The sequence below is a fragment of the Pan paniscus genome, chromosome 13 (genome assembly GCF_029289425.2).
Source record: "Pan paniscus chromosome 13, NHGRI_mPanPan1-v2.0_pri, whole genome shotgun sequence".
In the NCBI taxonomy this organism is placed as follows: domain Eukaryota; kingdom Metazoa; phylum Chordata; class Mammalia; order Primates; family Hominidae; genus Pan; species Pan paniscus.
The window spans coordinates 92,350,024-92,377,641 of record NC_073262.2 but is presented as its reverse complement, the minus strand read 5'-3'; the positions used below and the strand labels follow the sequence as shown (position 1 = coordinate 92,377,641).

At 40.2% G+C, this 27,618-nt stretch overlaps 3 protein-coding genes across 6 annotated transcripts in view; all 3 read right to left on the bottom strand.

Moving 5' to 3' along the window:
• ANKAR (ankyrin and armadillo repeat containing) overlaps window positions 1-14,133 on the bottom strand; it is a 75,292-nt gene extending 61,159 nt beyond the window's left edge. For 2 of the 3 annotated variants that reach the window (XM_008950582.7, XM_055108873.3), the window contains exons 1-2: window positions 10,396-14,133; window positions 8,117-8,752 (exon numbers count right to left, since the gene is read on the bottom strand). In XM_008950582.7, coding sequence (XP_008948830.2) covers window positions 8,117-8,717 — 601 coding nt within the window. In that variant the 5' untranslated portion in view covers window positions 8,718-8,752; window positions 10,396-14,133. Of the gene's footprint in view, window positions 1-8,116; window positions 8,753-9,539; window positions 9,834-10,395 lie in introns of all 3 variants that reach the window. The other variant, XM_063595476.1, reaches the window with a different exon arrangement.
• Window positions 14,134-14,401: 268 nt separating this feature from the next.
• On the bottom strand, window positions 14,402-19,116 carry ASNSD1 (asparagine synthetase domain containing 1). Its single transcript, XM_055108878.1, has 3 exons — window positions 17,653-19,116; window positions 17,304-17,485; window positions 14,402-14,792 (listed from the first exon to the last, which is right to left on the bottom strand). The coding sequence occupies exons 1-3, from the start codon at window positions 19,114-19,116 to the stop codon at window positions 14,507-14,509; spliced, it is 1,932 nt and encodes a 643-aa protein (XP_054964853.1). The 3' UTR covers window positions 14,402-14,506.
• ASDURF (ASNSD1 upstream open reading frame) lies at window positions 18,848-23,806 on the bottom strand. 2 transcript variants are annotated; one of them, XM_024928033.5, is made up of 4 exons: window positions 23,593-23,806; window positions 21,262-21,315; window positions 19,762-19,791; window positions 18,848-19,208 (listed from the first exon to the last, which is right to left on the bottom strand). In XM_024928033.5, exons 1-4 carry the CDS (start codon window positions 23,680-23,682, stop codon window positions 19,191-19,193), a joined length of 192 nt encoding a protein of 63 aa, XP_024783801.2. In that variant the 5' UTR covers window positions 23,683-23,806; the 3' UTR covers window positions 18,848-19,190. The 2 variants fall into 2 exon arrangements, with proteins under 2 accessions (XP_024783801.2, XP_024783800.2); XM_024928032.4 differs by having other exon boundaries at window positions 19,762-19,837; window positions 23,593-23,799.
• Between the last annotated feature and the right edge of the window lie 3,812 nt (window positions 23,807-27,618).

Genomic DNA, 27,618 nt, shown 5'->3' with positions numbered 1-27,618 from the left:
GACATAGTAAGACCTATCTCTACAAAAAATAAAAAACAAAAAAATTAGCTGGGCATGGTGGCAAGTTCCTGTAGTCCCAGTTACTCAGGAGGCTGAGGCAGGAAGATCACTTGAGCCCAGGAGTCTGAGGCTGCAATGAGCTGAGATCATGCCACTGCATTCAAGCCTGGGTGACAGAGTAAGAGCTTGTCCCTTTAAAAAAAAAATTCAAAAAACAAAGTGCACATTATGTAAATTAGCTGGAAGGAATATGTACAGTCATAGGAAAGTAAATAATAAAAAAGAATTTAATAAAAAATTGGATCAAATGAAATTTGGAGGATGAGGGGAATGAGGGGAAACAAAAGTTTCCACAGCTTTAACCTCTATTTTTTTTTTTTTTTTTTTTTTTTTGAGACAGGGTCTCTGTCACCCAGGCTGGAGTGTAGTGGTATGATCTTGGCTCACTGCAGCAGCCTCAACCTCCTGGGCTCAAGTGATCTTCCCACCTCAGCCTCCTGAGCATCTGGGGCTACAGGCGTGCACCACCATGCCTGGCTAATTTTTGTATATTTTGTAGAGCCTGGTCTCGAACTCCTGAGCTAAAGCGAACCACCTACCTCGGCCTCCTCAAGTGTTAGAATTACAAGTGTGAGCCACTGTGCCCAACCAATTCCCTTATATTCTATTATTACCCATTTAATTTCTGTATGTATTGAAAGTTTACTATAAGTCATGCACTGTATAAGGTGCTGAGAATTTAAAATCAAACCAAAAAAGACACAATTTTCTGTGCTCTCAAGAAGGAGCTTAATGTCTAATAAGGAAGAAAGAAATGAAGCCAATAATTTCAATTCAAAATACAAAGTATTTTTCTGTGCACAGATAAGAGTCCAAATAGAGGAGGCAGTATCTGAATCAAGTCTCAAAAAATGAGTAGCAATAACCCTAGGAAGAATGTGGACGAGTGGTGTGGGGTGAACAGGAAGAAGGCATTCCAGATAAAGGACAGGGAATGAACAGAGAAAAAAACAACCCAACTCACATTACTCGCTTGTGATAATAAATAAGTTCCCATTTTTTCTCAATATTTCTATTAAAAGTTCCCTTCTCCTATTTTGCTATCATGAGATGTTTTCTTCTTTCCTTCCATCCTCCTAGCCTTCCGGAAAGAGCTCTTCTAAGAATTTATGAATTAGATGAAGGGATCCACCCTAACTAAAATGCCTGCTGAGAAAACTGGGTAACATGGCCAGATTTTTGGTGTGCTCTATTCTCTACTATTGCTACTGTTTTTAAAGAATGATGTTGCTGGTGGTTTGTAGAGTGCAAAGCTATGTGAGAGATAAAGGTTAACTTGGCCAAGACGGATTCCCAGCAGTCTGCCCTCTGAAAAAGAGTTGGCTTTCTGCACAATTCCTTGGAAATCTACTGTAGCACAGTGTTTAAGGTAATCACATGGTCAGTTCCAAGGTGTGAACACAGTTTCCCAGTCATGCCAACAGAGGAGCTGCTGTTTTCCCAAACGTGAATGGTGATGTAACAACTTACACTGCTGCTAGCTTGACACCATGTACCTGCAATTACAAAGCTTGGACACCAGCTCTCTGATCATGCCAGGGGAGAGGTGGTACACTCCCTCAATCTCTAACACTAAGCTTGGAAGAAAGGGCTGCAGCCAAGTTTCCATGAGTCACACTGTGTATCAGACACCTTTTGTTCCCTACCTCACATCCTTTCAGACCACATTTTTAAACTGTAGTTTTTGCTCCATACAGACTTGACCTGACTGTACCTTGCCTCAAGTGCACCACAGGATTATTTTTGCCCTGAGGCTTCTCTGCCACTGCTGTTAGACTCCTGATGGAACCCATCCAGCCATTCTGGTGTAGGAACAAATCTGAAAGCATGAGCGAGTTAACCCTCCATTCAAACTTTGGCTAATGAGAGACAGCAGCCAGTGGATACACTTTTCCCTCATCTATCCTGTCTTAATCATTTAGAGCTACTATAAGAAAAAAGCACAGACTGGGTAGCTTATAAAGAATAGAAAATTATTTCTCACAGCTGTAAAGGCTGGGATATCCAAGATCAAGTTAGATGTGGTGTCTGATGAGGAACCATTCCCTGGTTCATAGACGGTACCTTCTTGCTGTATCCGTACAGGGTGGGAGGGACAAGGCAGCTCTCTGGGGCCTCTTTTATAAGGGCATTAATCCCATTCATGAGGGGTCTGCCTTTATGAACTAATCACCCTCCAATGGTCCCATGTCCTAATGCCATTGGTGATTAGGTTTCAACATTTGAATTTTGGGGAGACATAAACATTCAGACCATAGCACATCCCTTAGGCTGGCAATTCTGCAGTGTATTCTATATGACTCCTCAGAATGTCCCAGCAAAATAAATTCCAATTGCCCAAGTGGTGAAAAAGCTCAACAGCACATTCTTGGGTTGATGCTCCCTCCTTTTCTATTCACTTTCCCTGTCCCTCACTCCTGTTCCTTGGAATCATTTCTCAAAAACTAACTTGACTCATGTCCTTGTTTCTGATGCAATTTGGAGTGTAACCTAGGCTAAAACATCTTGCTATTGTATCCTGTCCTCTGACCTGATGCTTCTTTAATCATGTAGCATAAAAGCCCTGTAGCCCAATGGTTCAGGTCCCTTTCTTAGAGTCTGACCATTGGCCCTGTAGGATTTCACAGTGGTGCTCCAGGTGTGGTGCATGATGGGGAAACTTGTGCCTATTCCTGCTACCGCCACCGTGAGATTCCCCCTACAAACTACTTCAGTAGGTCTAGTATGTATGCTGGTGGTCATTTACCATTGCTTGCACCACACATTGTTGAAGTTTCTGAAGCAGACACCCAATGTGCAGTGGAGAGAGAAAAAAATATTTCTACTAGGTGTAATGCTCATCTTTTTTTCTTTTTTTTTTCCTAAAAGATGGGGGTCTCACTATGTTTCCCAGGCTGCAGAGTGGTGGTTATTCACAGGTGCAAACATAACACACTACAGCCTCGAACTCTTGGCCTCAAGTAATTCTCCTGCCTCAGCCTCCTGAGTAGCTGGGAATAAAGATACATTCCACCACGCATGGTTTTGATGCTCATCTTTGATTGGCCAGGAGCCAACAGTATTAAGCACTCTATTGTAAACACACCCAGCACTATCCCCAGGCACATGATAGCAGAGTGACTGGATTTAAGGTTCCCAGCCTCATTTATGAACAATTTTAAAAAGGTTTGAGGCAGAGAGCAGTCAGAATGCTGTTGCAGTGGAAAAGGGTGTTCTGTACTACAGTGTTGCAGTAGAGATAAGCCAAAGTAGATGATTTTGAGAGATATTTTAAAAGTAGAATCACAAAACTCAAGACATAAGTTTCATATCAGGAAAGCACTGATATTTAGCTAATATGCAACAATAACACCACATTGTTAAAATACTGAACCCTCAATTGCAAACTGAATTGCTGCAGCCCCAAGCTCATTGAATACCTCCCTCCCCAGGGATCACCTGAAAAGCTCCATGATCCAGAAAAGGGTAAATATGACAAGCAGGAGGTCTCTGAGACCCTGCTCCAGCATTATGGCTGATGTCCATTCTGATTGCTCAGTGCCAATACTGTGCTGGTGGTTAAGTGTTTTGAGTATCACCCCTGAAAATGTAGGTGTAGAAAGCAGACAGCATTAGTCTTTTGGTGCTCTCTGTTTCCACCTACAACTTGATTAGAATGTTCCTATGTGTCTCTGATCCCCTTACCAGGTGCACCATTGCAAGGGAATCCTCATAAAGGGTGGCAACCTCAGATATGACACACAGATGTGTGAAATAGACCAGATCCTGGGCCATGAAGTGGCTTGATGTAACTAACTTTGTCATCAAGTAAGCAAGAGCCCTCTTCCCTTAGTTACACAACAGGACCTGTGCTCCTTCCTGCCATGATCAGGTCTCTATTGGTGCTCTAACTGGATGATCCAAAGGCTCTTGTGGCTTTAACATGTGGATGATTAATCAATATGTATCTAACCTTTATCACTTTCTAGAATTTGACTTCTATACTGAAAGTTTCCATCTAGATATCTGAATCTAAAAAGAGCTTGTTGTTTCTTTACCAGTTTGGCATATGCCCATTCAGAATGATGGCTCATCAGTCCCACGTCCTCTCAAATGAGAGCCTCAGGTAAATTTGTAAAAAGGGAAACAAAAGTAAACACAATTTCGTCAGAAATGTCAAGGCTCTACCGCTGTTGGAAACTACCACCCACTCTTGCTGATCCTTAACCTCCATGGACCTCAGATCTTCACAAAGCTCTTGGCATCACCTTGATCCAGATAAATTACCTTTAAATTTAAAAAATGGCTTAACATTCTCCAAGACAGATCATATGATAGGTCACAAAACAAGTCTCAATTAATTTAAGAAAATCAAAATTATATCAAGTATCCTCTCAGACCACAGTGGAATAAACTGGAAATTAACTCCAAAAGGAACCCGCAAAACTATATAAACACACGGAAATGAAATAATCTGCTCCAGAATGATCTTTGGGTCAACAATGAAACCAAGATGGAAATTTAAAAATCTTTGAACCAAACGATAATAGTGATATCAAAACCTCTGGGATTACAGCAAAAGTGAAGCTAAGAGGAACGTTCATAGCAGTAAATGCCTACATTAAAAAGTCTGAAAGAATACAAATAGACAATCTAAGGTCACACCTCAAGGAACTAGAGAAACAGGAACAAACCAAACCCAAACCAAGCAGAAGAAAAGAAATAACAAAGATTAGAGCAGAACTTGATGAAATTGAAAGAAGAAAACAATGTGAAAGATAAATGAAACAAAAAGCTGGTTTTTTGAAAAGATAAAATTGATACACCATTAACTAGATTAACCAAGAAAAGAGAGAGAAGATCCAAATAAGCTCAACTAGAAATGAAACAGGAGTCATTACAACCGATACCACAAAATACAAAAGATCATTCAAGGTTACTATAAACACCTTTATGTGCACAAACTAGAAAATCTAGAGGAGATGGATAAATTCCTGGAAATATACAACCCTCCTAGATTAAATAGGAAGAAACAGAAACTGTGAACAGACCAATAACAAGTAGAGAGCTTGAAACAATAAAAAATTGCCAACAACAAAAAAGTCCAGGACCAGATGGATTCACAGCTGCATTCTATCAGACATTCAAAGAAGAACTGGTATCATTCTTACTGAAACTATTCCAGAAGATAAAGAGGGAATTCTCCCTACATTATTCTATGAAGCCAGTATCACCCTAATATCCAAACCAGGAAAGGACATAACAAAAAAAGAAAACTACAGACCAATATCCATGATGAACATGGATGCAAAAATCCTCAAGAAAATACTAACGGAATCTGACAGCATATCAGAAAGATAATACACCATGATCAAGTGGGTTTCGTGCCAGGGATGAAGAGATGGTTTAACATATGCAAGTCAATATATGTGATACATCATACAGACAGAATCAAAAACAAAAATCATCTCAATAGATGCAGAAAAAGCATTTGACAAAATCCAGCATTGCTTTATGATTAAAACCCTCAACGAAATGGCCATAGAAGGGACATATCTTAAGGTAATAAAAGTCCTCTATAACAAACCCACGGCCAACATTGTACTGAACAGGAAAACACTGAAAGCATTTCCCTTAAGAACTGGAACAAGACAAGGATACCCACTCTCACCACTTCTATTCAACATAGTACTGGAAGTCCTAGCCAGAGGAATCAGACAAGAGAAATAAATAACAGACATCCAATTTGGTAAAGAGGAAGTCAAACTGTGGCTTTTTGCCAATGATAAGATCATATGCCTAGAAAACCCTAAGGATTCATCTAAAAACCTCTTAGATGCCATAAAGGAATTTAGTAAAGTTTCAGCATACAAAATCAATGAACACAAATCAGTAGCGCTGCTATACACCAACAACAAACAAGATGAGACTCAAATCAAGAACTCAATCCCTTTTACAACAGTTGCAAAAAACAAAATTAAATAAAGTTAAATAAAATAACATAAAATAAAATACTTAGGAATATACCTAATCAAGGAGGTGAATAATTTCTACAAGGAAAACTACAAAACACTGCTGAAAGAAATCATTGATGACACAAACAAATGAAAACACATCCCATGCTCATGGATGGGTAGAATCAATATTGTGAAAATGACCATACTGCCAAAAGCAATCTACAGATTCAATGCAATTCTCATAGAAATACTATCATCATTCCTCACAGAACTAGAAAAAATAATCTTAAATGTCATATAGAACCAAAATGAGCCCAGATAGCTAAAGCAAGACTAAGCAAAAAGAACAAATCTGGAAGCATCACATTATCTGACTTCAAACTATACTACAAGGCTATAGTTACCAAAACAGCATGGTACTGGTATAAAAATAGGCACAGAGACCAATGGAACAGAATAGAGAACCCGGAAATAAAACCAAGTACTTATGGGCAACTGATCTTTGACAAAGCAAACACAAACGTAAAGTGGGGAAAGGGCACCCTTATTCAACAAATGGTGCTGGGATAATTGGCAAGCCACATGAAACTGGATCCTCATCTCTCACCTTATATAAAAATCAACTTGAGATGGATCAAGAACTAAATCTAAGACCTGAAACCATAAAAATTGTAGAAGATAACTCGGACAAACCCTTCTAGACATTGGCTTAGGCAAACAGTTCATGACCAAGAACCCAAAAGCAAATGCAACAAAAACAAACGTAAATAGATGTGACCTAATTAAACTAAAAAGCTTCTAAACAGCAAAAGAAACAATCAGTAAACAGACAACCCACAGAGTAGGAGAAAATATTTGCAAATTATGCTTCCAACAAAGGACTAATATCCAGAATCTACCAGGAACTCAAACAAATTAGCAAGAAAAAAACAAACAATCCCATCAAAAAGTGGGCAAAAGCCATGAATAGACAATTCTCAAATGAAGATATACAAAAGGCCAACAAACATATGAAAAATGCTCAACATCACTAATTATCAGAGAAATGCAAATCAAACCACACTGAGATACCATCTTACTCCCGCAAGAATGGCCATAATTTAAAAATCAAAAAATAATACATGTTGGCATGGATGTGGTGAAAAGGGAATACTTACACTGCTGGTGGGATTGTAATGTAAACTAGTACAACCACTATGGAAAACAGTATAGAGATTCTTTAAAGAACTAAATGTAGAACTACCATTTGATCCAGCAATCCCACTACCAGGTATCTACCCAGAGGAAAAGAAGTCACTATATGAAAAAGACACTTGCACATGCATGTTTATAGCAGCACAATTCACAATTGCAAAAACATGGAACCAGTCTAAAGGCCCATCAACCAATGAGTAGATAAAGAAAACGTGGTGGCCAGGTGCAGTGGCACATGTCTGTAATCCTAGCACTCTAGGAAGTCAAGATGGGATGATCGTATGAGGCCAGGGGTTCGAGGCCAGCCTGTTCAACACAGGGAGACCCCCATCTCCAAAAAAAAAAAAAAAGAAAGAAAGAAAATATATATACCATGAAATACTACTCAGCCATAAAAATGAATTAAATAATGGCATTCACAGAAACATGGATGGGGTTGGAGACCATTATTCTAAGTGAAGTAACTCAGGAATGGCAAGCCAAATATTTTATGTTCTCCCTTATAAGTGGGAGCTAAGCTATGAGGACGCAAAGGCATAAGAATGATATAATGAACTTTGGGGACTCTAGAGGAAAGGTAGGAAGAAAATGAGGGATAAAAGACTACACATGGGGTACAGTGTACATTGCTTGGGTGATGGGTGCACCAAAATCTCAGAAATCACCACTAAAGAACTTAGCCATGTAACCAAAAACCACCTGTTCCCCCAAAAACTATCGAAATAAAATTTAAAAATTTTAAAAATGGCATTGAATAAAAATAATTAAGAAGTGGCCAGGTGCAGCGGCTCATGCCTGTAATCCTAGCACTTTGGGAGGCCTAGGTGGGTGAATGGCTTGAGCTCAGGGGTTCGTGACCACCCTGGGTGACATAGTAAGACTCTGTTCCAAAAAAAAAAAATTTAAGAAGTGTTAAATTCTCTTACCTGCTGAACTAAACTCTGAAAAAATGTCTTTATTTGTTTGAGGTTTTCCATCAGGATCAATGTCCATGATGGCACGCCACAATTCAGAGAATCTAGCTCGTTTTTCTTTGGGCATATATATTCCATGCCATAGTGCTTTCAGCATGTAGTCAATATTGATCAGAATTTGCCCAATTCTGGTATCATAATAAGCTGGAGGTAATTGACAAGAAGAACTCTGATCATAATTAGCTTCTAAACTGATGGAAGGGATTTGATTTAGGCAATAAATTCCAATAGCCAACTCTCTTATCATTTGATGGACCTCTCTATAGTCTAAGAGGGCAGTAGGGTCCACGGGAGTCAGTAGGATTGCAGTGGAGAAGCCTACGTTATTCATTTGACTCATAATTCCACATGGGAGTTCCACTTGAGAGCGCACATCTTCTTTGGCAGACAACCAGCTAACTAGTGCAGTAGTTAGTAACTCTTGTATTTCACTCCGATCATATTTTTCAAAAAAAGCAGATGCATTTCTTTGTATTGCTAAATTTTCCAGGTAGGTGTCTTCATCTTGAACTTGCTCAAGTCTAGGTAATCCTTTTTTGGGCAATCTTAACATTTCTAATTAAATCTAGTGTGTCCTTTTTGAAGCTTCTGCAATGAATAAGAAGGAAAAGATTATCAATAAAATCTGACATGGCAATGAAACTGGATTTGTCTAGAAATAAATCTGTACCTTTCACCCACACAAGATTAATTTTTCATGGTCAACCATTATAGTTTTCAAATTAAAAATAACTGCAGTATATGAAAACTGAAATTTGAATTAAAATAATTAAAATTATAAAACCTTTATCATTAACCATGTTCTGCTTTTCAAAGAAGTCAAAAGACAAGAAGATGTATGTCAAAAAGAAATGTTAAGTTTATCTGTGAGAAGCTACTGTTACACACCTATTTTGTTGTTGGAGAGGCATTCTTTCGTAAATGTTCGTGTTAGTCTGTTTGTGTTGCTATAAAGGAATACCTGAGACTGCATAATTTATAAAGAAAAGAGGTTTATTTGGCTCACAATTCTGCAGGCTGTACAAGCATGGCACCAGCATCTGCTCAGCTTCTGGTGAGACCAAGCTTACAATCATGGTGGAAGGGGAAGGGGAGCCAGTGTGTCACATGGTAAGAGAGGGAACAATAGAGAGAAAGGGGAGGTGTCTACTCTTAAACAATCAGATCTTTCATGAGCTCAGAGGTAGAGTTCACTCTGCCAGGAAAGCACCAAGCCATTCATGAGGGATCCACCCCCATAATCCAAACACCTCGCACCAAGCCCTACCTCCAACACTGGGGAATCTATTTTAACATGAGATTTGGAGGGGATAAATATCCAAATCATATGGATATTTATTTTGTTTTCAGTTTTTTAAAGCAAGACTATACTGACCTGCATGAAAGAAAAGAAAAGGGTGGGGCACAGTGGCTCATGCGTGTAATCCCAGCACTTTGGGAGGCCGAGTCGGGCAGATCAACTGATGTGAGGAGTTCGAGACCAGCCTGACAAACATGGAGAAACTCCGTCTCTACTAAAAATACAAAATTAGCCAAACGTGGTCGTACATGCCTGTAATCTCAGCTACTCGGGGGGCTTGAGACAGGAGGCTGAACCCAGGAGGCAGAGGTTGCGGTGAGCCCAGATCATGCCATTGCACTCTTGCCTGGGCAACAAGTGTGAAAAACACTGTTTCAAAAAAAGAAAAAGAAAAGGAAAGAAGCATTTGCTTAACCTTCAATTTCTGTGCCAATGAATGCCTGTCTATTCCTGAAATAATAATAACCACGACTACTATTTATTGAGCCAGGTTCTTTACTATATAATGGTTTGATTTATTTCATCTGATTGGTCTCTATTATATAGTGGTTCTCAAAATTTAGCTTGTATCAAAATCACCTGGGGCTTGTTCAAATACAAATCGCTGAATGCCACCACTGAGTTTCTGATTCAATGAGCTGTAGTGGGGCCAGAAAATATGCGTTTTAGTAAAGTTACAGGAAATGCTGATAAGTGCTGGTTTGGGCGCCACACCTGAGACCCCAGGTCAGTGAGTCAGACCTTGTTATGCCCACTTTATAGAGGCAAAAACGGAGACCAGGAGGTTGCAGGACATGTCTGAGGTTTTACGCCTTTCAGAAACAGAACCCACGTCTGTCCAGAGTCAAGTCCGTGACCCACGTCCAAAAGCAGCTCGCGTCAGCCATGGGCACGGGAAAGGGGAAAAAACAAGGAAAGGGGAGGAACCTACTCTAGAATGGCTGTTTTCTTGTCCGGGAGAGGGACGCTGCGTCCGCGCCGTTCCCGTGGGGCTGAGGACAGTCGTCGCCGCCTCAGATGGCTTCTCGCGGGGCCTTGAATCCGCCCTCAGGGCCTCCGCAAGGGCGAGCGGGAGGCGCACCGGAAGGAACTGAGAGGAACTTTCAGGGCTTTTCGCCCCACCGTGGCGGCCCGGCCCTCCTCGCCTCGCCGGCCAACACTGCCGCCGCCCGGGCGCGGGTCGAAGCGGTTGGTCCTCCGGGCCCTGGGGTGGCTGGGCTGCTCCTCGGGCGGAGCCTGCGGGCGACTAGGCCTGGTGCGTCCCGCAGCAGCCGCAGCGCCCCCAGGCGGCGCCTGGCCCCTTGGCTGGCTCAAACCCCCCGCGTGCGCATCTTCCCAAGCCCGCTTAGCGCTTAGTCCAGCGGCATGCCGTGGGCACTGTGCCGCCCTCACTATCTGCCTCTTCTAAAACACCAAAACAGAGTAGCAGAGGAGACAGCGCCGGGCGTTGAGGCAGTCCCGAGTTGGAATACCACCTCCATCATCATTCTTTCATTCAACAAGCATTTATGGAACACCTATTATGAGTCAGGCACCCAGCTACAAGCTGGAAACCCTAGAAAACAGGGCAGACATGAAACCCCAAGGAGCTTACAGTTGAACAGATCATCTCACAGCTATATTTAACAGTGTGCCAACATTAGATGGAATGACAGCACTCGAATGAAAGCTAACCTAGCCCAGGGCTAGGAAAGGCTGCCTAAGGAAGTGCCCTTTTCCCCTCCAAGCCTAGAAGATGAAAAAGAGCTACCCAAGCAAAGAACTGGACAAGTAGCTTTTCAGGAACAGGGAACAGCAGGAGAGAAAGAATTGAAGTGAGAACAAAGTTGAAATGGTTGAGAAACCGAGCAAAACCCTGCTTAGAGAACAAGAGAGATGTGGGCACAAACCGAGCTGCAGAGGTGCGCGATGGACAGATCATGCAGGCTGCTGAGTAATGATTTTGAATTTCATCCCAAAGGATTAGCCTACAGTAGTGGCAGTGGAGGTGGGGCTCAGGGACTGTGGACAGATTTGAAAAATAATGAGGTTGCCTGTTGGTGACAGATTGAATGGGGATATGTTGAAAAAGAAGGTTGTGTCCAAGTCAGAACCGCATTTCTGTCAGGAGCAACAGGATATCAGGGCAAGATTAAGAGTTCAGTTGTGTACTAATTGACCTTGAAGTACCTGTGAGAGAAATTGAGATGTGAGATATGCTTTAGATAGACAGTTCTGGGCTAAGAATGGCAGTAGGGGTTAGATGTATAAATTTTGGCAGATTTATAGTAATTGAAGCCAGGAGTGGGGTTGAAATCACCAAGGGAGAGCGTGCAGAATGAGGAGTTGAGAACCAAGGATTAGAGACCTGAGAAATTTAACATTTAAACGTCAGGTAGAGAGAGTGAAGTCAGCAAAGAAGACAATAAAAGAACAACCAAGAAGGCAGGAGGAAAACCAAAATTGGTCACAGAAGCCAAAGAAGTGTGTGGGAAAAAAAAAAAAAAGGAATGGCCAACTTTATCGGATGCTGCTGCTCGGTCAGGGGAGATGAGAACAAAATTCCACTGAATGTAGCAGCTTGGAAGTTCTTGGTGACTGTTTGGGGCAGAATTTCTCTTCCAGTAACCATGTCATTATTTTAGCTACTATGGAAATAAATATTAATAAATTTATGAGGACTATTCCAGGGCTTTTTTTTTTACAAAGATTTGCATGTTTGCACTTAAGAAATATGAACCATATATGTACATTCTCCTACTTCAAGGATTGTTTTCCCCCCGGGTAGCCAAATGGTTTGTTCCATGTGTCTCAAATCTTCGGAAACAGATGCCTCATTTTTTAAAGGATCAACACAGAACTCCATCCCAGAGCTAATGGGATTGAATAGCAGAAGGTTGTAAATGCCCAGGCCCTCTTGGGGTTCACACACATGCATGTGTATCCTCTCTCTGTCTCTCTCAGTATTCTGGTGGAGCAGATGACCTGGAAATTCCTTATAAAAGTTTGACTGATTAATACATTTAAATCTCATAAAGTAGCACCTGGAATATAGCATTATATAAGTTATAGCTATTTTCAGTATTAAACTATATTGGTGTTATAATATTCAATTCTAGGCCGTGGGGCAAACCTCTTAAGTTCATCTACTCCCAATATAAGCAATGTCAATTTAGTGCTCAGGCCCACACAGACACTTGAAGTTGTCTGCTTTCAGATTGAGGGATGAAAGCTATGTAGGCAGTATCTAAATTTTGGTTGAACATTGCATCTTCCAGGGAATAAATTAGGGGCATGTGAAAGCCTTTGCCAGGTTACTGACCTGTTTGTCAGGATCCTAAAATTTATTTGCTACTGCGATTAAAGAATCAAAGGGTGGCCAGATCCAGAAACGGTGTCGATCCTAATGGACAGATTTCACAGTGACACTGGTATGGCAGTTAACAGTTGAGTAATGTGGGTGGATGTTAGGTTGGAGTAAATAGACAAAAAGATGGAGAGAGTGACTGTGGATGAGAGGCAAGACATAGTAAGTAGAGGAAGACGTATTTATTCTTGTCTTCAGGTTGAGTGGGCTGAGGAGGAGAAGGGGCTGTCTCAGGGGTGGCAGAGGCAGAAGAAAATCCACATATAAGTGGAACTGCACAGTTCAAATGTGTTGTTCAGGGGTCAACTGTAGTCTTTAAAAGTTACTGGGGTGGGAAAATGAGCTGCCTAAAAAGATGTAATAGAAGTAACAAGTACTGTTCAGGAGGATGAACCTCAAGCAAATTGTTTAGCTGCTTTAAACCTGTAGTTCTTTTATCCATGAAACAGGACCCTGTCTAAACCATGGTCCCTGAAGAGAGGGAACTGAATCATTTCTGGATGGAGCGATCAAAGAGAGTGAGTCTGGGAAAACAAACTGTTTCTCTTCACTCTCACACACTTCTGACACCAGATGTGTGGATTTTTTCCACCAGATGTGTGGAGAATTACCAAGCAATTCTCCAGCTCTCTGAATACCAGCTGGGTATCCTACAGTTTAATCCTGCCTCTATCTACCTGGAGTTAGTGTCAGATCCTTCCATTTAAGGGCTCAGTGCCATAAGGTATCTCTGCTTTAGATGGCAATTTCAAGTCTGGATCTCTGGTACTTCTGATTGACCAGCTACATAAACTGGGGGTTTTCATGACCCCCTATTCAGGTTCGATAATTTGCTAGAATGGCTCACAGCACTCATAGAAATACTTATGTTTACTGGCTTATTATATAGGATACATCTCAGGCACAGCCAAATTGAAGAGATGCATAAGGCAAAGTATTAAAAAAAATTAAGGTGAGAGGGAGCTTCCTTGTCCTCTCTGGGCATACCACACTCCCAGCACCTCCACATGTTCACCAAACCAGAGGCTCATCAAATCTTGTTCAAGAGTCTTTATAGAGTTTAATAGACCTTAATTTTCAGCACCACTCTCCCTCCCAGAGGTTGGTGGGTGGGGATGAAATTCCAACTCTTCTAATCACTTGATTTTTGTTTTTGTTTTTATTTTTATTTTTAGAGACAGGGTCTCACTGTCACCCAGGCTGGAGTGCAGTGGTATGATCCTAGCCTCACTGCAGCTTCAACTTCCTGGGCTCAAGTGATCCTCCCACCTCAGACTCTTGAGTAGGGAGGCACATGCTTCCATGCCCAGCTAATTTTCTGTACTTTTTTTTTTTTTGGTAGAGATGAGGTTTCATCATGTTGCCCAGGCTGTTCTCAAACTCCTGGACTCAAGAGATCCCTCTGCCTTGGCCTCCCAAGCTGCAGGTGTTAAAGGCTATTTAGAGACCTCACCCTAAGTCACCGCATTAGCATAAACTCAGGTGTGATCAAAAGGGGCTTATTATGAATAACAAAAGATACTCCCTATCACTAAGGAAATTCCATGGTTTTAGAAGCTCTGTGACAGGAAAAAATGAAAATTCAACCAAATGAACTTTAAAACTACTATATTATACAATAGTAAAGCAGCAGAGTATCTTACTTTTATATAATTATATAAAAACTTATTTTTATATTGTTACATTGTGAATCACATTACAATTTAGTCTCCTTTTCAATAGAAAGATTTTCTAAGGACATGATTTGGAGCCGTCCACATTTATCAGATGCCTTTTCATTAATTTTTTCCATTTTTGCAATTCTTGATCCAAACTGCATGGCCCGTTTGGGCAGAAGAGCAGAGGCTGTAAGACCAAGTTCCACAGCTGCAAGGCGTAAAAGTAGTTTTTCACCAATTCCTCGGGGTAAAGTCAAGTTTGCTTTTTCCCAAATCGGCAGAGAATTTAGAAAGGAGACAACATTTTCATCCAGGAAAGGAAATCTAAAATAAACAGACAGATAATATAACCACTATGTAAAAATAAAATCAACCTGCTTTGATTTATACAGTTTTATAGCTAAAATTTAATCAAATTAAGTGTTTCATAACATATGACTAATTTTAATACATATACTACAAAATAGTCTAAATCTCAATAAACAAATTAGGTTTATTGTGTCCAGAAATAATTTCAAATTGTTTTACAAGGTATCTTTGTGGAGGCCTTGAAAACAAACATGATTTTTTTTTTTTTTTTGCCTAGGCGAGCACTACCACACCCAGCTAATCTTTGTATTTGTTGGTAGAGATGAGATTTCGCCACATTGCCCAGGCTGGTCTCGGACTCCTGAACTCAAGTGACCCACCTGCTTTGGCCTCCCAAAGTGCTGGGAATACAGGAGTGAGCCACCGCACCTAGCCTACGAGCATGATCTTAACTAACTATTCAATCTGTGTCTGATCTTTATCACGTCTAAAGAAATGACACTTTAGGGATATGGAACCAATATAGAAGGGCTCCACAGCCCTGAACCTGCAAAACACTTATGGTAAAATTTTGTTAATCAAAGTTGTTTAATTATACTTAAACCAATTAAATGGTGATAAATTACTGTAACAAAACAAAATATTAGATTTTTTTTCCCTAAATTCTGGGATGACCTAGAAACAAAATATTCGATTAAAAAAAACCTTTCTGCCCTTTTCCTTCCCCAATTTCTACAAAATTATGTTCTTTTTCTGTTTAAAAAATACTTTAACACCCACCATCCCACATCTCAAAATGCAATACAGTTACACTAGTATTTCCATTTTATTACATCCTATTCTAGGTTAAGAGATTGCAAAGGACAAAGACATTTGTTATCTGGAATATTACATAAAAATGAATGAGTTGCAAAAGCAAATTTAACTAGAGAATTAAATCAACACACTACTGTTAATATGTATGTCAAGATACGTAATAAATTATTTAGATCTAGCCACTATATTTGTTATATCACAATTCTGTATTAGCTGCTTTAAACATTCTTCATATGCATTTTTATTTGAGCATAATATAATACTTTCATAAGTAAGGGCTTTTACTAGACAAATTCCTTTCTCTATGACCTAGCTGAAATAACAGACGGAATTTCTAGCTCTCTCATGTCCTTCAAAGAGAAAACAGTTTAACAGTTTACGGACTTTATTATGGCATTAGTTATCAGTTTATAGTGAAATCTTGAAAATTATGACAGAATAATGACATAGCAGCCAAACTTTTACGTGGGCTAGGACCAGAAACTTAAGAAAGACAACTGTGTAAAGGCAACTACAAGTCAGTGGAAAGAGGAAAAGACTGAAGTAGAGACAAGAAACAATGAAGTCAGAGAGAGAGAGAGAGAGAGGGAGAGAAAGTGTAGTATGTTTAATTCTCATGAAGCTTACTTGGACTTCCTGTTCTTGGATGCTTGCACCCTTGTAATAAACTACCACTTAATCAATTAGCCTACTTGAATGAAATTTTGCTCTTTATAACTAAATGTCACATCTTCCTTTATCCTTACTTAATGTTTTAGAAAGTTTTATTCAAATACTGTACTTGTTCACTACCTTCAGAAATATGATATAGGTAAAAATAAACCTGAAAAGCAAGAATACATACATGAAAGTGCCTTGGTTTCTTTGAAGGTTTTAGGTAATCTGCAATATGTAACTAAATTGTGTTCAAAAAACATGGCAGAGGAATATCCAGTGTAAGGACTACCTTCAAATCAGCATGGATCTGTACATACAGAAATGTCTATAGAGACAAAGCCAGTTCCTATAACACTGGAGGAGAAGGCTTGCAGGTGGGGCTTATGCCCTTACTGGGAGGAAAGCAAACATTAAAAGCTGAACAAAACCCTCTAAATACCTTCTCTTAGTATTTCACTATCTCAGTTTTACTCTGACAGTCTTTTTTGTGGAAACAGAGTCTCGCACTGTCTCCCAGGCTGGAGTGCAGTGGCGCGATCTGGGCTCACTGCAACCTCCACCTCCCGGGTTCAGCCATTCTCAGCCTCGCGAGTAGCTGGAACTACAGGCATGCAGCACCACGATCAGCTAATTTTTTTGTATTTTTAGTAGAGGTGGGGTTTCATCATGTTTACCAGGCTGGTCTTGAACTCCTGTCCTCAGGTGATCCACCCGCCTTGGCCTCCCAAAGTGCTAGGAAGACAGGTGTGAGCCACCATGCCTGGCCTACTTTGACAGTATTTTTCACTATAGTCTTAAAAACAATCCTGTCATTATGTTACCTTTGAAAATTGCTGAAAAGACATTTCTTAGAGAATGAGTTCTAGAAAATAAATGTTCTCCTGGCTCTTCCCAGCTCTGTTTCTGACTTTGTTTACAATACAAAGCCAAGCTATTATTGCTGCTCTTATTCATGTGAACAGTCTCCAAAGAGAAAACAAACTTTAAAGTCTCCATTTACACTCTGCTGTTTTTATAAAAATACCGTAAGAACACTCAAATGATTAGAATTACCTTGCTTCTTTTCCATGATCACCAATAACTCTGTCATCACGACCAAGATTTCTAGAAGAAATTCGACCCAGTTCCATCATTATTTCCTTATTCAATCCTTCCAGCCCATGTGACTGAAAGCGGACACGATGACGAGAATAACCTGCAAGTTGCTCATCTGCACCAATTCCAGTGAGAACTACCTATGAGGTTTAAAGAAATCCGTATAAAAATGTTATCAACTACACAGTAAAGAAAATAAGATAAATGCACCTAAAATATGCTATATTCTTACAATCAAAATGCTAAAAGCTTTAAGGGTCAAAAATAGGTCTCAGGAATTCTCAGGAGAAGAAACACTGTTTCATACCTTTGCATTGCTCTGATAGGATTTCACTCCTTCCTGGGCCACTAACCAACCAATTCCTCTAGAAGCAAACCAGACTGCACAGCCAATGCTATCATCCAAAACTGTATCCAATGGCCGAATTAAGTGACATATTCGAGTTCTTCTTAATTTCTGCAGTTCTTCCATAGAAACATTAATTTCAACAAAATTCCAAATTCGGGAAGGGCTAACAGCTTGTAGTTCCTTTAGTCCCGCCCTTCCTGTGATTCGATCTGGTACACTGACATGTTTATTAGGACTGTCAGCAGCAGCAGCAGCAACATCTTTAGAGAATTCTTCTGAAGGTATTTCACATTTATTTTTCTGTTTATTCCCTTCTCTGTTAAAGGTAGTTGGCATGGTCTTTTCTTCAGCTATGAAAGCTACATTAAGAAGATCAATTGGTTCATCTAAAGGAATATGACGGTCAGCAAGGGTTGCAATAACCATGGAATCAATGCCCCCAGAAAACAGGATTGCAACATTTGCTTTCCTATCACACGTTTTCAAAACTTCATTTGCTGTCAAGTTTTCATCCCTAGGTAAACACAAGACACGTTTCTTGACTGCTACACTCAGGACATCAATGAACTGCTGAATTACTTCCTTCATGTGTACATCAGTAAGAAAGACTTGAAGTATCTCTCTTGTAGGTGGCACATTGGAAATATTACTGCAATGAGTCTCCAATGCAGCTTGTGGCAACATCATATTTAAAGGAACAACAGGTTTTTCAAGATACAGTTTGGCTTCATTTGCTACCACTGATACAAATGCTGGTAAGTCTGCTGAAATTTGACTCAGGCTATTAACATTTTCTTCAATAATATTCTCCCTAGAAATATATTTCCAAGGATACAGTTGTAAAATAATGCATCTGGAAATGACAGTAGACTTAAGATCAATTCTGAAAAGTCCAGATGCTGGAACTTCTTGCCACTGATTTGCCAATCCCGATGTTTGGGTGCCAACTGAAGAGAGGCAGAAACTCTTGCCCAAATTACTAAAATGCCAAAGCAAGCTACGGCGACCAAAAAAATCCCTACCAAACCATAAATAATGACTAGATGCTTGATAATATATAAATGACCAGGGACCTTGTACTTCTGAGAAGAGTGACAAAATCTCAGATTCATTCTTACAGGAGGAAAGATACTTAAACAAAATTTGAGTGTCATTCTCTCCAGCTTCAACCTTTATTCCACTAAAAATTTCTCCATTCCATAGAAACACATTGCCTCTTTCATCTTCCACAGGCTGGGTAGTCAAAACACCCCTCAAGTGTAGGACGTGAGCAGAAAATAAACACTGGTAGTTAACATCAGACTTTAACAATTGTTTACTACTATTGGGTCCCCGCTGTTTAAGATTATATAGTAAGTCCTCTTTTAAATCTTGACTGAAATGCTCAGCAGAAAAGTTTACAGAACAACAAATGCCACACATTGTTATGTGAAATCAGGTTGACTATTTCTTGATTTTGGTCTTGTCTAAGTTTTCTATTTCTTGGTATTCTTTTTTCAGTTCATCCAATATATCTGTTGCAGGGAAGGAGAATAAATATTAAATAACATAAAAATTCTTGGACTTTTACCTAGCAATTCAGAGGGCAACACAAGCTGTTTACCAAAATCAAACCATATAAACACACACACTGTGCCAGTACCAATGATAATTAACAACAGGCTACTAATAAAGAACGTTTATCTTTTAGAAAAATAGCTTCTGTTTTGCCGAGTGCTGATTTTGGCCCAAGCACTTGGCTAAGCACTTTTAACATAGCATCTTATTTAGATCCCACACTACCTTGGAGGCTTAAAGTATTTCACCCAAAGTCACAAAGGTAGAAAGTGGTAATGGTTTGTCATACTTAGACCTGTTTAAAACTCTAAAGCACATGTTAATAACTATTGCTTTCTAAAACATTTATAATATATATATATATATATATATATATAACTGTTGACTCATCTTCGGAAGCCTAATTTGAAGAAAATCAAACTGCTGCATTAATCTTTAGATATATATTTTAACATTCAGATGAGTATAATTTAGGCACCCCCCAAAAACCCCAAAAAAGAAAAAACTTACTCTTGCTCTCAGACAGCATTTCTGTTCGGTCTGCAAGAAAGAATATATTGCTGTTCTGTTGTTGCCTATATACTTTCTGGAAAACATAATTTAGGCTAATATCAAATTTTGATCTAAAAAGTAGATATTAAAATCCTTAAACCCTATTATCACTAATTCTTGAAAATATATTCAGTACAATACTTTAGCAAATACAGAAAGCAAAAAGACAAATAAAAGTCACCCACTGCCCAACTACCAGAAATTGCTACTACTGAAATGAAACTATTTTCTCTCCATTTTAACAAAAAAGGTTCTTACTGTACCTGCAGATTTATGCTTTTCTTTTATCAATGAGCAATATATTGAGAATACTTTTTCTTATCAGTAAGTGTTCTTTTACAAGAACAGCAAAATGCCAAAGCAAGCTATGGTGACCAAATTATACCTACTGCTATATAGATATAATATATTACAGTTTATTTGCTCAGCTTCAAATACTAGACATTTAAGGTGTTACCATCTCTTTGCTATTGTCAATCAAGGTTGTGATGATTATCTTTGTAACTAAATCTTTGTGCACTACCATGATTCTCTCCTAAGTATCAACTACTACAAATGGAACTGCTGGGTCAAAGTGTTATAGTTTTGAGTTGTTGAGACTTTTTGCCAATTTGCCCTCTAGAGAAAGTCTGTATTAATTCTGCCTCAACTTCTTTTTTTTTTTTTGAGAAGGGGTCCTGCTCTGTCGCCTAGGCTGGAGTGCAGTGGTGTGCTCGGCTCACGGCAACCTCTGCCTCCCAGGTTCAAGCGATTCTTGTGCCTCGGCCTCCTGAGTAGCTGGGATTACAGGCACACGCCTGGCTAATTTTTGTATGTGCCTCAACTTCTAATATTCCATAAGTGACAATATCAGAAATATCTAACCAGCCAGTTATTACATAATCTTTACAAAGCTTTTAAGAGCTCAAACTCATTTCTTCCTGAATGTTAAAATGCAATTTGACACTATAACTATACACAAAGCAGTAGCTTACTTGTTTATAACATATTAATGGAAATGGCATTAAATAACCATGTTACACATTTAGGAAAATCTATGTAAAAATTTTTTGGAGGGAGGGGAAGCAATGTATCCTTTTTTGTTCAATAATTATCCACATTCATTTAAAAGAAAAGTTTCTTCTCATCTCAATATAAAGTTCGTTTATATCAAAAGAAAACATCAAATTCAGGTATAAAACATCATTAGTGATTATAGCTCCAAGATACCAAAATACAACTAGTATCATTTGTTGCAAAGGCAATGTGAATGGCATATGATAGAAAAAAGACATCTTCAGCTATGAGATCTATCCATTTAAAAAAAGAATCTAGACACTTGCAATTTTAAAAGATGCTGAAATACTATACATTTTATTAAAGTATGATTAAATCTTATATATACTTCTTATAACTTTAATATATAGTTAACATAAATAAACCTCCCACATATTATTCAGAATTCCTATAATAACTCACCCTATTCTTCTTAAGGTTAGAAAGTTCATCCACCACAATTTTTTGTTCTTTAATCTATTGAAATAAAGAAAAACTCCTTAAGTCAGATGTTTTCAAAGTATGCTCAATGAAAATCCCTTAAGGGGTTGTTTTAAAATTAGAGATGGGATAAGGGGCTATGATGTACTGGTTTTCCAAACGGGCAGTTCGTGAATATACGGATCATTTTCAACAGGAGTCTGTGTGGGGGTACAGTTCAGGAAAAGCTGGAGGAGAAAAAACAGTGATTAGACTTGCAAAATGTTAGGTAACCCATTAAGACCAGACAGGGATTTTCGTGTTCATAACCAGCAATCATGCCAAGGACTACAGTTACTAAACAAGGTTTATACCTTTTGTTAAAAATATATGATATACACCAGGCTGGGTGCGGTGGCTCATGCCTGTAATCCCAGCACTTCGGGAGGCCAAGGCGGGCGGATCACCTGAAGTCGGGAGTTCGAGACCAGCCTGACCAACATGCAGACACCCCATCTCTACTAAAAATACAAAATTAGCCAAGCATAGTGGCACATGCCTGTAATCCCAGCTATTCGGGAGGCTGAGGCAGGAGAACTGCTTGAACCCGGGAGGCGGAGGCTGCAGTGAGCCAAGATTGCACCACTGCACTCTAGCCTGGGCAACAAGAGTGAAACTCCGTCTCAAAAAAATAAATAAATAAATAAATTAAAAAATATATATATGATATACACCAAAAGGAATTAAGTTGTGATTTAGATTGAAAATTAAGTTGTGATTTAGATTTAAAAAAAAGCAAATTGAATGAGGGGTGGGTTACTTTTTTCAATATTTTCATGATTTTATGTACTAAGTGCTGCAGTCAAACATTCGAATCAAGCAATGCCCTATTTGGGGACAGTAAGACCTATCATGTTCCATCTTTGTATTTTTCCCTCTTTTTATCTCAATGACTAGCATAGAGCTGGCACTGTTGAACTGGGCTTTTTTTTTTTTTTGAAACAGGGTCTTGCTCTGTTACCCAGGCTGGAGTGCAGTGGTGCGATCACGGCTCACTGCAGCTTTGATCTTCCCGGGCTCAGGCGATTCTCACACCTTAGCCTCCGAGTAGCTGGGACTACAGGCCTGGGCCACCATGCTGGCCTGGGCTTCATTTATTTGTAGGGGAGGGCTCAACTAAGTGAAAACTAAGTTTCTTTTTAACTCTATTTATTTTGTGAACATGACTGATTACATAGTATCACAAGAGCCTCTAAAAGCAGCTTTTATCATATTTATGCTACCTCACACACACCTCAGGGATCTGTAACCACCAGTATGCGTAAGTGGCTTGCTATGGTGGTAATCAGAATGGGCTGTGTGTCTTTTGAAAATTCACCCCCAATCCCCATGAGTGTGCACCTTTCTGTCTCCCCCGTTGGCAGAGCTGTAGTAATGAGGTTGAATTCCAAGGCCAAATTTGTAAACATTCTTTGAGACTTAACATTTATACAGGGCTTTCCCATTTCAGGAATGACAGGTGTACATTTCACTTTACTTCAAAGAAGGTAACTGATACAGAAAGATTAAAGAGACTTGCCCAAGATGTCATTGTAAGTTTGGGACAGAACCAAAGTAGAATCTAGGACATGTAATACCTGAAGGGCTATAACCCTCCCCACCCCCATTTATCTTTAAAGGTTGTTTGTTTATGGCAGTTAAGGCTTATATTATATTGGCTTCCTCTCTCCCCCAGTTTGGTATGAGTGACAACCCAATGCGTGTTTTAGGACCATTGCTCTGGTTAACGGAGAAGCAGCAGCTAACAGGTGGATGAGGAGAGACCGCTTAGGAAGGCCTTGCCGGGGGCAGGGGTCCCGATAGCAGATGACAGTGGCTTATTTGGGGTGGTAAGAGTGTTCACGGTGATAAAGGGACATATTTGAAATGAGCTTCAAAGGTAGAACTGATAGGCTTCCATGATGGGGGTCAAGGATGGACCCCGGGTTGCTGGCATGGTTAACTGGATGGAGAATATCTTTGATGGAACAGATTTGGGGTGGGCGGTATTTCCAAAAGTTTAAAAAGACTAGGGAGGAAAACACCCAACCAAAACTCCGCCCCACTGCCACCTGGGTCGTCTCGGGACAAATTTCAAGATCTCCCTTTTCGCAACTGTTTTCGGAAAATAAAAGGACTAACTGTGGCTGTCAAGTGCTATGAATAAAAAGAGCAAAGTAGCAGGGCAAAGCCGAGGCCCGGGCAGGCCCCACGCTGCCCGCTGCGGACCACCTTCAGGGTCCAGTGGCGCCCGGTCCCGAGTCCAGGAGCCTTTTCGTCGCGTCTCACACTCACCTTGCTGCTTAGATCCCCCTTGTGTGGGGTCGAATTGTCGGTGGGGATCAGCACAGAGCTGTCCTCTGGTCGCGTCCCTCGGCTGGGCATTTCCACCGAGCGCAAGACACGCGGGATGGCTCAGCCCTGAAGGAGCCTACGGCATTAGCCACAGCGCATGCGCGCTTCCAGCCGCGCTCACCCTTTCTTTTCCCGCGAGTCTTACCAATAGCGTCTGCGCGCTCACTTGAACGCATGCGCAGGCCGGGTCTGGCCTGGGGAGGAGTTTCGCGCCTGCGCATGGCTGCTTAGGGAGCGAGTAAACAGTCTGGTTGCAAAATCTGAGGTTCCTGTACTGGCCTCTTGTGGTTGAGATGCAGAAACGCTCAGGTGGTTTCTTCATGACCTCTTATCTAGTATACTACGAGTTCTGTGCGCCCTCCAGTGGTAAATATGAAGAATAGTCGTGCAATAGAAACAGCGCTTAATATGATATTTATTATCTAGGGAAAGATGAAGCTAAGGAACAGATTTAAGAGATACCGTGTTGGCAAAAGAACTGTACAGACTTGGTAAAGTTTTGGTTAACTCGTGGTTAGGGTTGCCGGATAAAATACAGTATGAACTTCAGATGAATTAATAGTTTTTTAGTGCATCTATGTCCCGTGCAATATTTGCAATATCTCATTTCTGTGGAAAAAATGACTAAAACTTGGAAATAGGCAAAAGAGATTTATTTACTGGATGCTCTTTCAGTGCTGCTCTGGACTTGACTTTATTATATTGACTGGGCTGTTTTACAATTCTGTAGGGGCAAAGGTTAACTTTGGTAGAGATTTTGGTTTGGTAGAGATGCAAATAATTTTTTGTTGTACCAGATACCAACACAGGTTATGATTTATTGTTCTGCAACACATTAGTCAGTTTTGTATCTAACCCTGCATTCTTTCCTAACATTTCTTTATTAATATATGCCTAGCTTCTCTAATATTCTGTATTGGTTTTAAAGTCATCGGTTCCCTCACTAACCAATGAGTTGAATAAAAGTTTGACATGTATATATTTTATGTTCACATTAGAGACATGATTTTAGGTTTTTGAGAATTATACTGTATTATTGGAAATCTTAAGTTTCCACAGAGATGCCCAACTGGATTTATGTGATGAATCAAACTGTCTGGCGAAAGAAATGTATACATCATGGGTTGTTTAAGGCCAGGCATGTTTTTTATTTGCTCTTACAGAAATCCCAAGTGGTTATATATTTTTCCTTTATAATTGATTTTTAAAGATTGTGTTTTCATTTCTGATTTGTACATTCCTGATAAGTTATTCAGGTATAACTTATACATTACTGATACATTGATAGCAGCAATGATTGGGAGTTTGGTTTTGTGGTCTAACCATTTGGTGGTATCTGTTGGATGATGGACGTCTAGTCTCATTGGTAGAGGGGTAGATAGGTGCAGTGGCTCAAACCTGTAATCGCAACCACTCGGGGCTGAGGTGGGAGGATTACTTGAGGCCAGGGGTTCAAATAAATAAATAAGAGAGGTGATAGAGAAGCGAGTTTGTAAGTCTTTTTGTTTATTGTTTGTGAGCTCAAATTAATTACTTTTGTGTCCACTGAGAGGGAAGGAGGACAGCTATTTGAGATGTGGGCTAGTAAGGTTTTGTTTGTTTGTTTTAACATAAAGGCCGCTCAAGCAGAAGAACTGGTGAATTTTTGTGGTTTTGTGTTTACTTTTGACCTGAGATTGAAGTTGTAAGACAGAAGCAATAACCTCTCTATGTGTCTGTGTGTCTATAACTTAGAACAGGCTTTATGTCTCCCTTTGTGAATATAAAATATTTCCCTACTTCTGGAGTGTATTAATAAATCCCACTATAGTATCTCTAATTAAAGGGCCTCTGTTCTGACTAGTTTATAGAGAAAAATAAGCACTGGTATAATCCCAATATTTTTAAAAGCCCAGAATTTCCAATACTTTAAATGTGCCAGATTTTTAAGGAAAAAAGTTCTTACAAAACTGCTAGCTTAGAAACATTTTAAGAATCCAAGTTTAGGAAAAAGAGAGCTCCAAAGTGAAGTATCACTTCACTTTGTTTTTGTTGTTATTTTGAGACACAGTCTTTCTCTGTTGCCCTGGCTGGAGTGCAGTGGTGCGATCTCTGCTCACTGCAACCTCCGCCTTCTGGATTCAAGCTATTCTCCTGCCTCAGCTTCCGAAGTACCTGGGATTACAAGTGTGTGCCACCATGCCCGGCTGATTTTTGTATTTTTAGTAGAGATGGGGTTTCAGTATGTTGGCCAGGCTGGTCTCAAAGTCCTGGCTTCCAGCTATCTGCCCGCCTCAGCCTTCCAAAATGCTGGGGTTATAGGTGTGCGCTGCCAGGACTGGCTTCCACTTTGTTTAGAGGTAATAGTGAGGCTTATCTGTAAAGCTGATGAGACTGAGCATCCTAGCCTATTGGTCTTCTTTGTACCCCACCTTCTATTATAGTGTCTGGCAGAGTGGGAGCTCTGGTTAAAGTTTGAATTGGTTCTGACTCACAATCATGTCCACATCGAGTAGCCGGACACACCCAACACCGCTGATTGGTCTACAGCTGTTCACCCCGTTTTGGGAAGTGGGCTGTTGCTTACGGCTCTGCCAGGTTCTGATGTTTTTGTTTATTCACAAGGGCTGCCCAAGACAACATAGTACTAAACAAAGTGGTGATAATAATTTTAGTATGGTGCTAAACTGTCTTAAAAGTGCTTTCACACTTTGTCTTATTTTAAAAATATTTATCTATTTGCTTCTATTTCCTCCTTCAGCTGCTCTAACTCCTGCATTGCTTGAAGTCAGCTTTGGGGTTAGCTAGTACCATGTGTCATGCCTAACTGGCTCAGGACTGCCCATCTGCAGCCCACCATACAACTGGAAACTATGTCTTCTCTTCCAGTGATTCTCAACAGAGCTAGGGGTTTCCCTAGCTGATGCTTGAAAAAATGTTTGGAGGTACTGTTGGTTGTCACAGTGATTGGATGGTTCTGTTAACTCTGATGGGTAGGACAGACTGGAAGTCATTTGAAAGGAGACAGACTCAACTACAGACTCTTCTAAGAGGCGTAGACTAGCAGACCAAAGGGAAATCTCAGCAAGTAGACAGTGCTGGTAATTGCCGGTGGGGGGAGGGGGTTGGAGAGGGGGAAGTAAGGTAGGCTGTAGGACCAAGGGGGTGAAGTCAAGGGAGAGGTAATATCACAGTCTAAATAGGTGATTTATATCAATAATTCTGCCAGAAGGTGACAGGGCCTGAGATATTGGACTGATGTTTTCCAGCAAGGCTCTAGGATCTGGGAAAGGAACTACTGGATCCTTACCATAAACTCTTTGCGGGGAGAACGCAGGGAGAATGCTTTGTTGCCCTAGCAACAAAGCACATCAGGCTGGTCTTGGTCTCTCAAGGGAAATGGCAGAGTTTCCAAGTACTGGTCTAGAGATTAGTAAATCCTTTTTACTTGAGATAAGGCTGGTTCTCAAGCTTTGCTTCAAAGCTGTGGAATGCGGACATCAGGCCTCCCTGACGCAGCCAACTTCACTTTGGAGCTCTTGTGCAGGGCTGAAACAGGATGTGGTGAGTGTGGTAGGGTGCAAATTTGAAGATGCACTGACTCTCAGGTCCTGCAGTAAGTGCTCTTTAAATTTTCTGCCCAGGTGCCTCACATGCCTCATCTAAGCATATTCGTCTTCTTTCCAATCCACTGCTCTCCTGCCAGTTGGATTTGAAGATTTCATTGTTGGTAGTTCTGTTTTACAACCTAGAGGTCAGTGTGGTTTGTGAATGTCACCAATGAAAGATGTTTTATATGCTGCCCATGCCTGTTGTATCTTCACATAGTCTGACAGCTATAAAGAAGGTTAATCGAAATTATCTTGGCTTCTTCTAGAACTATTCCATATGAGTGCCACTGTCCACCTCTTCCCCAAAGATTCAAATATGGATGCAAGGCAAAGAAAATATTTGATTGGTTAAAGTGGACCAGTAGCCTTATTTGGA

Bases quoted from the DNA above. Each gene is read 5' to 3' on its own strand.
- ASNSD1 (XM_055108878.1), bottom strand. From the start codon at position 19,116: ATGTGTGGCATTTGTTGTTCTGTAAACTTTTCTGCTGAGCATTTCAGT. The intron at 17,486-17,652 runs GTATGAAACAGT...TAAACCTCATAG, and splicing joins CCTATCAGAGCAATGCAAAG to GTAGTTCTCACTGGAATTGG. The intron at 14,793-17,303 runs GTAATTCTAATC...TGTTTATTTTAG, and splicing joins GATCATGGAAAAGAAGCAAG to ATTTCCTTTCCTGGATGAAA.
- ASDURF (XM_024928032.4), bottom strand. From the start codon at position 23,682: ATGCCCAGCCGAGGGACGCGACCAGAGGACAGCTCTGTGCTGATCCCC. The intron at 19,838-21,261 runs GTGAGTTATTAT...TATGTTTTCCAG, and splicing joins CTAACCTTAAGAAGAATAGG to AAAGTATATAGGCAACAACA. The intron at 19,209-19,761 runs GTAAGTTTTTTC...TCCCTGCAACAG, and splicing joins AATGCTGTCTGAGAGCAAGA to ATATATTGGATGAACTGAAA.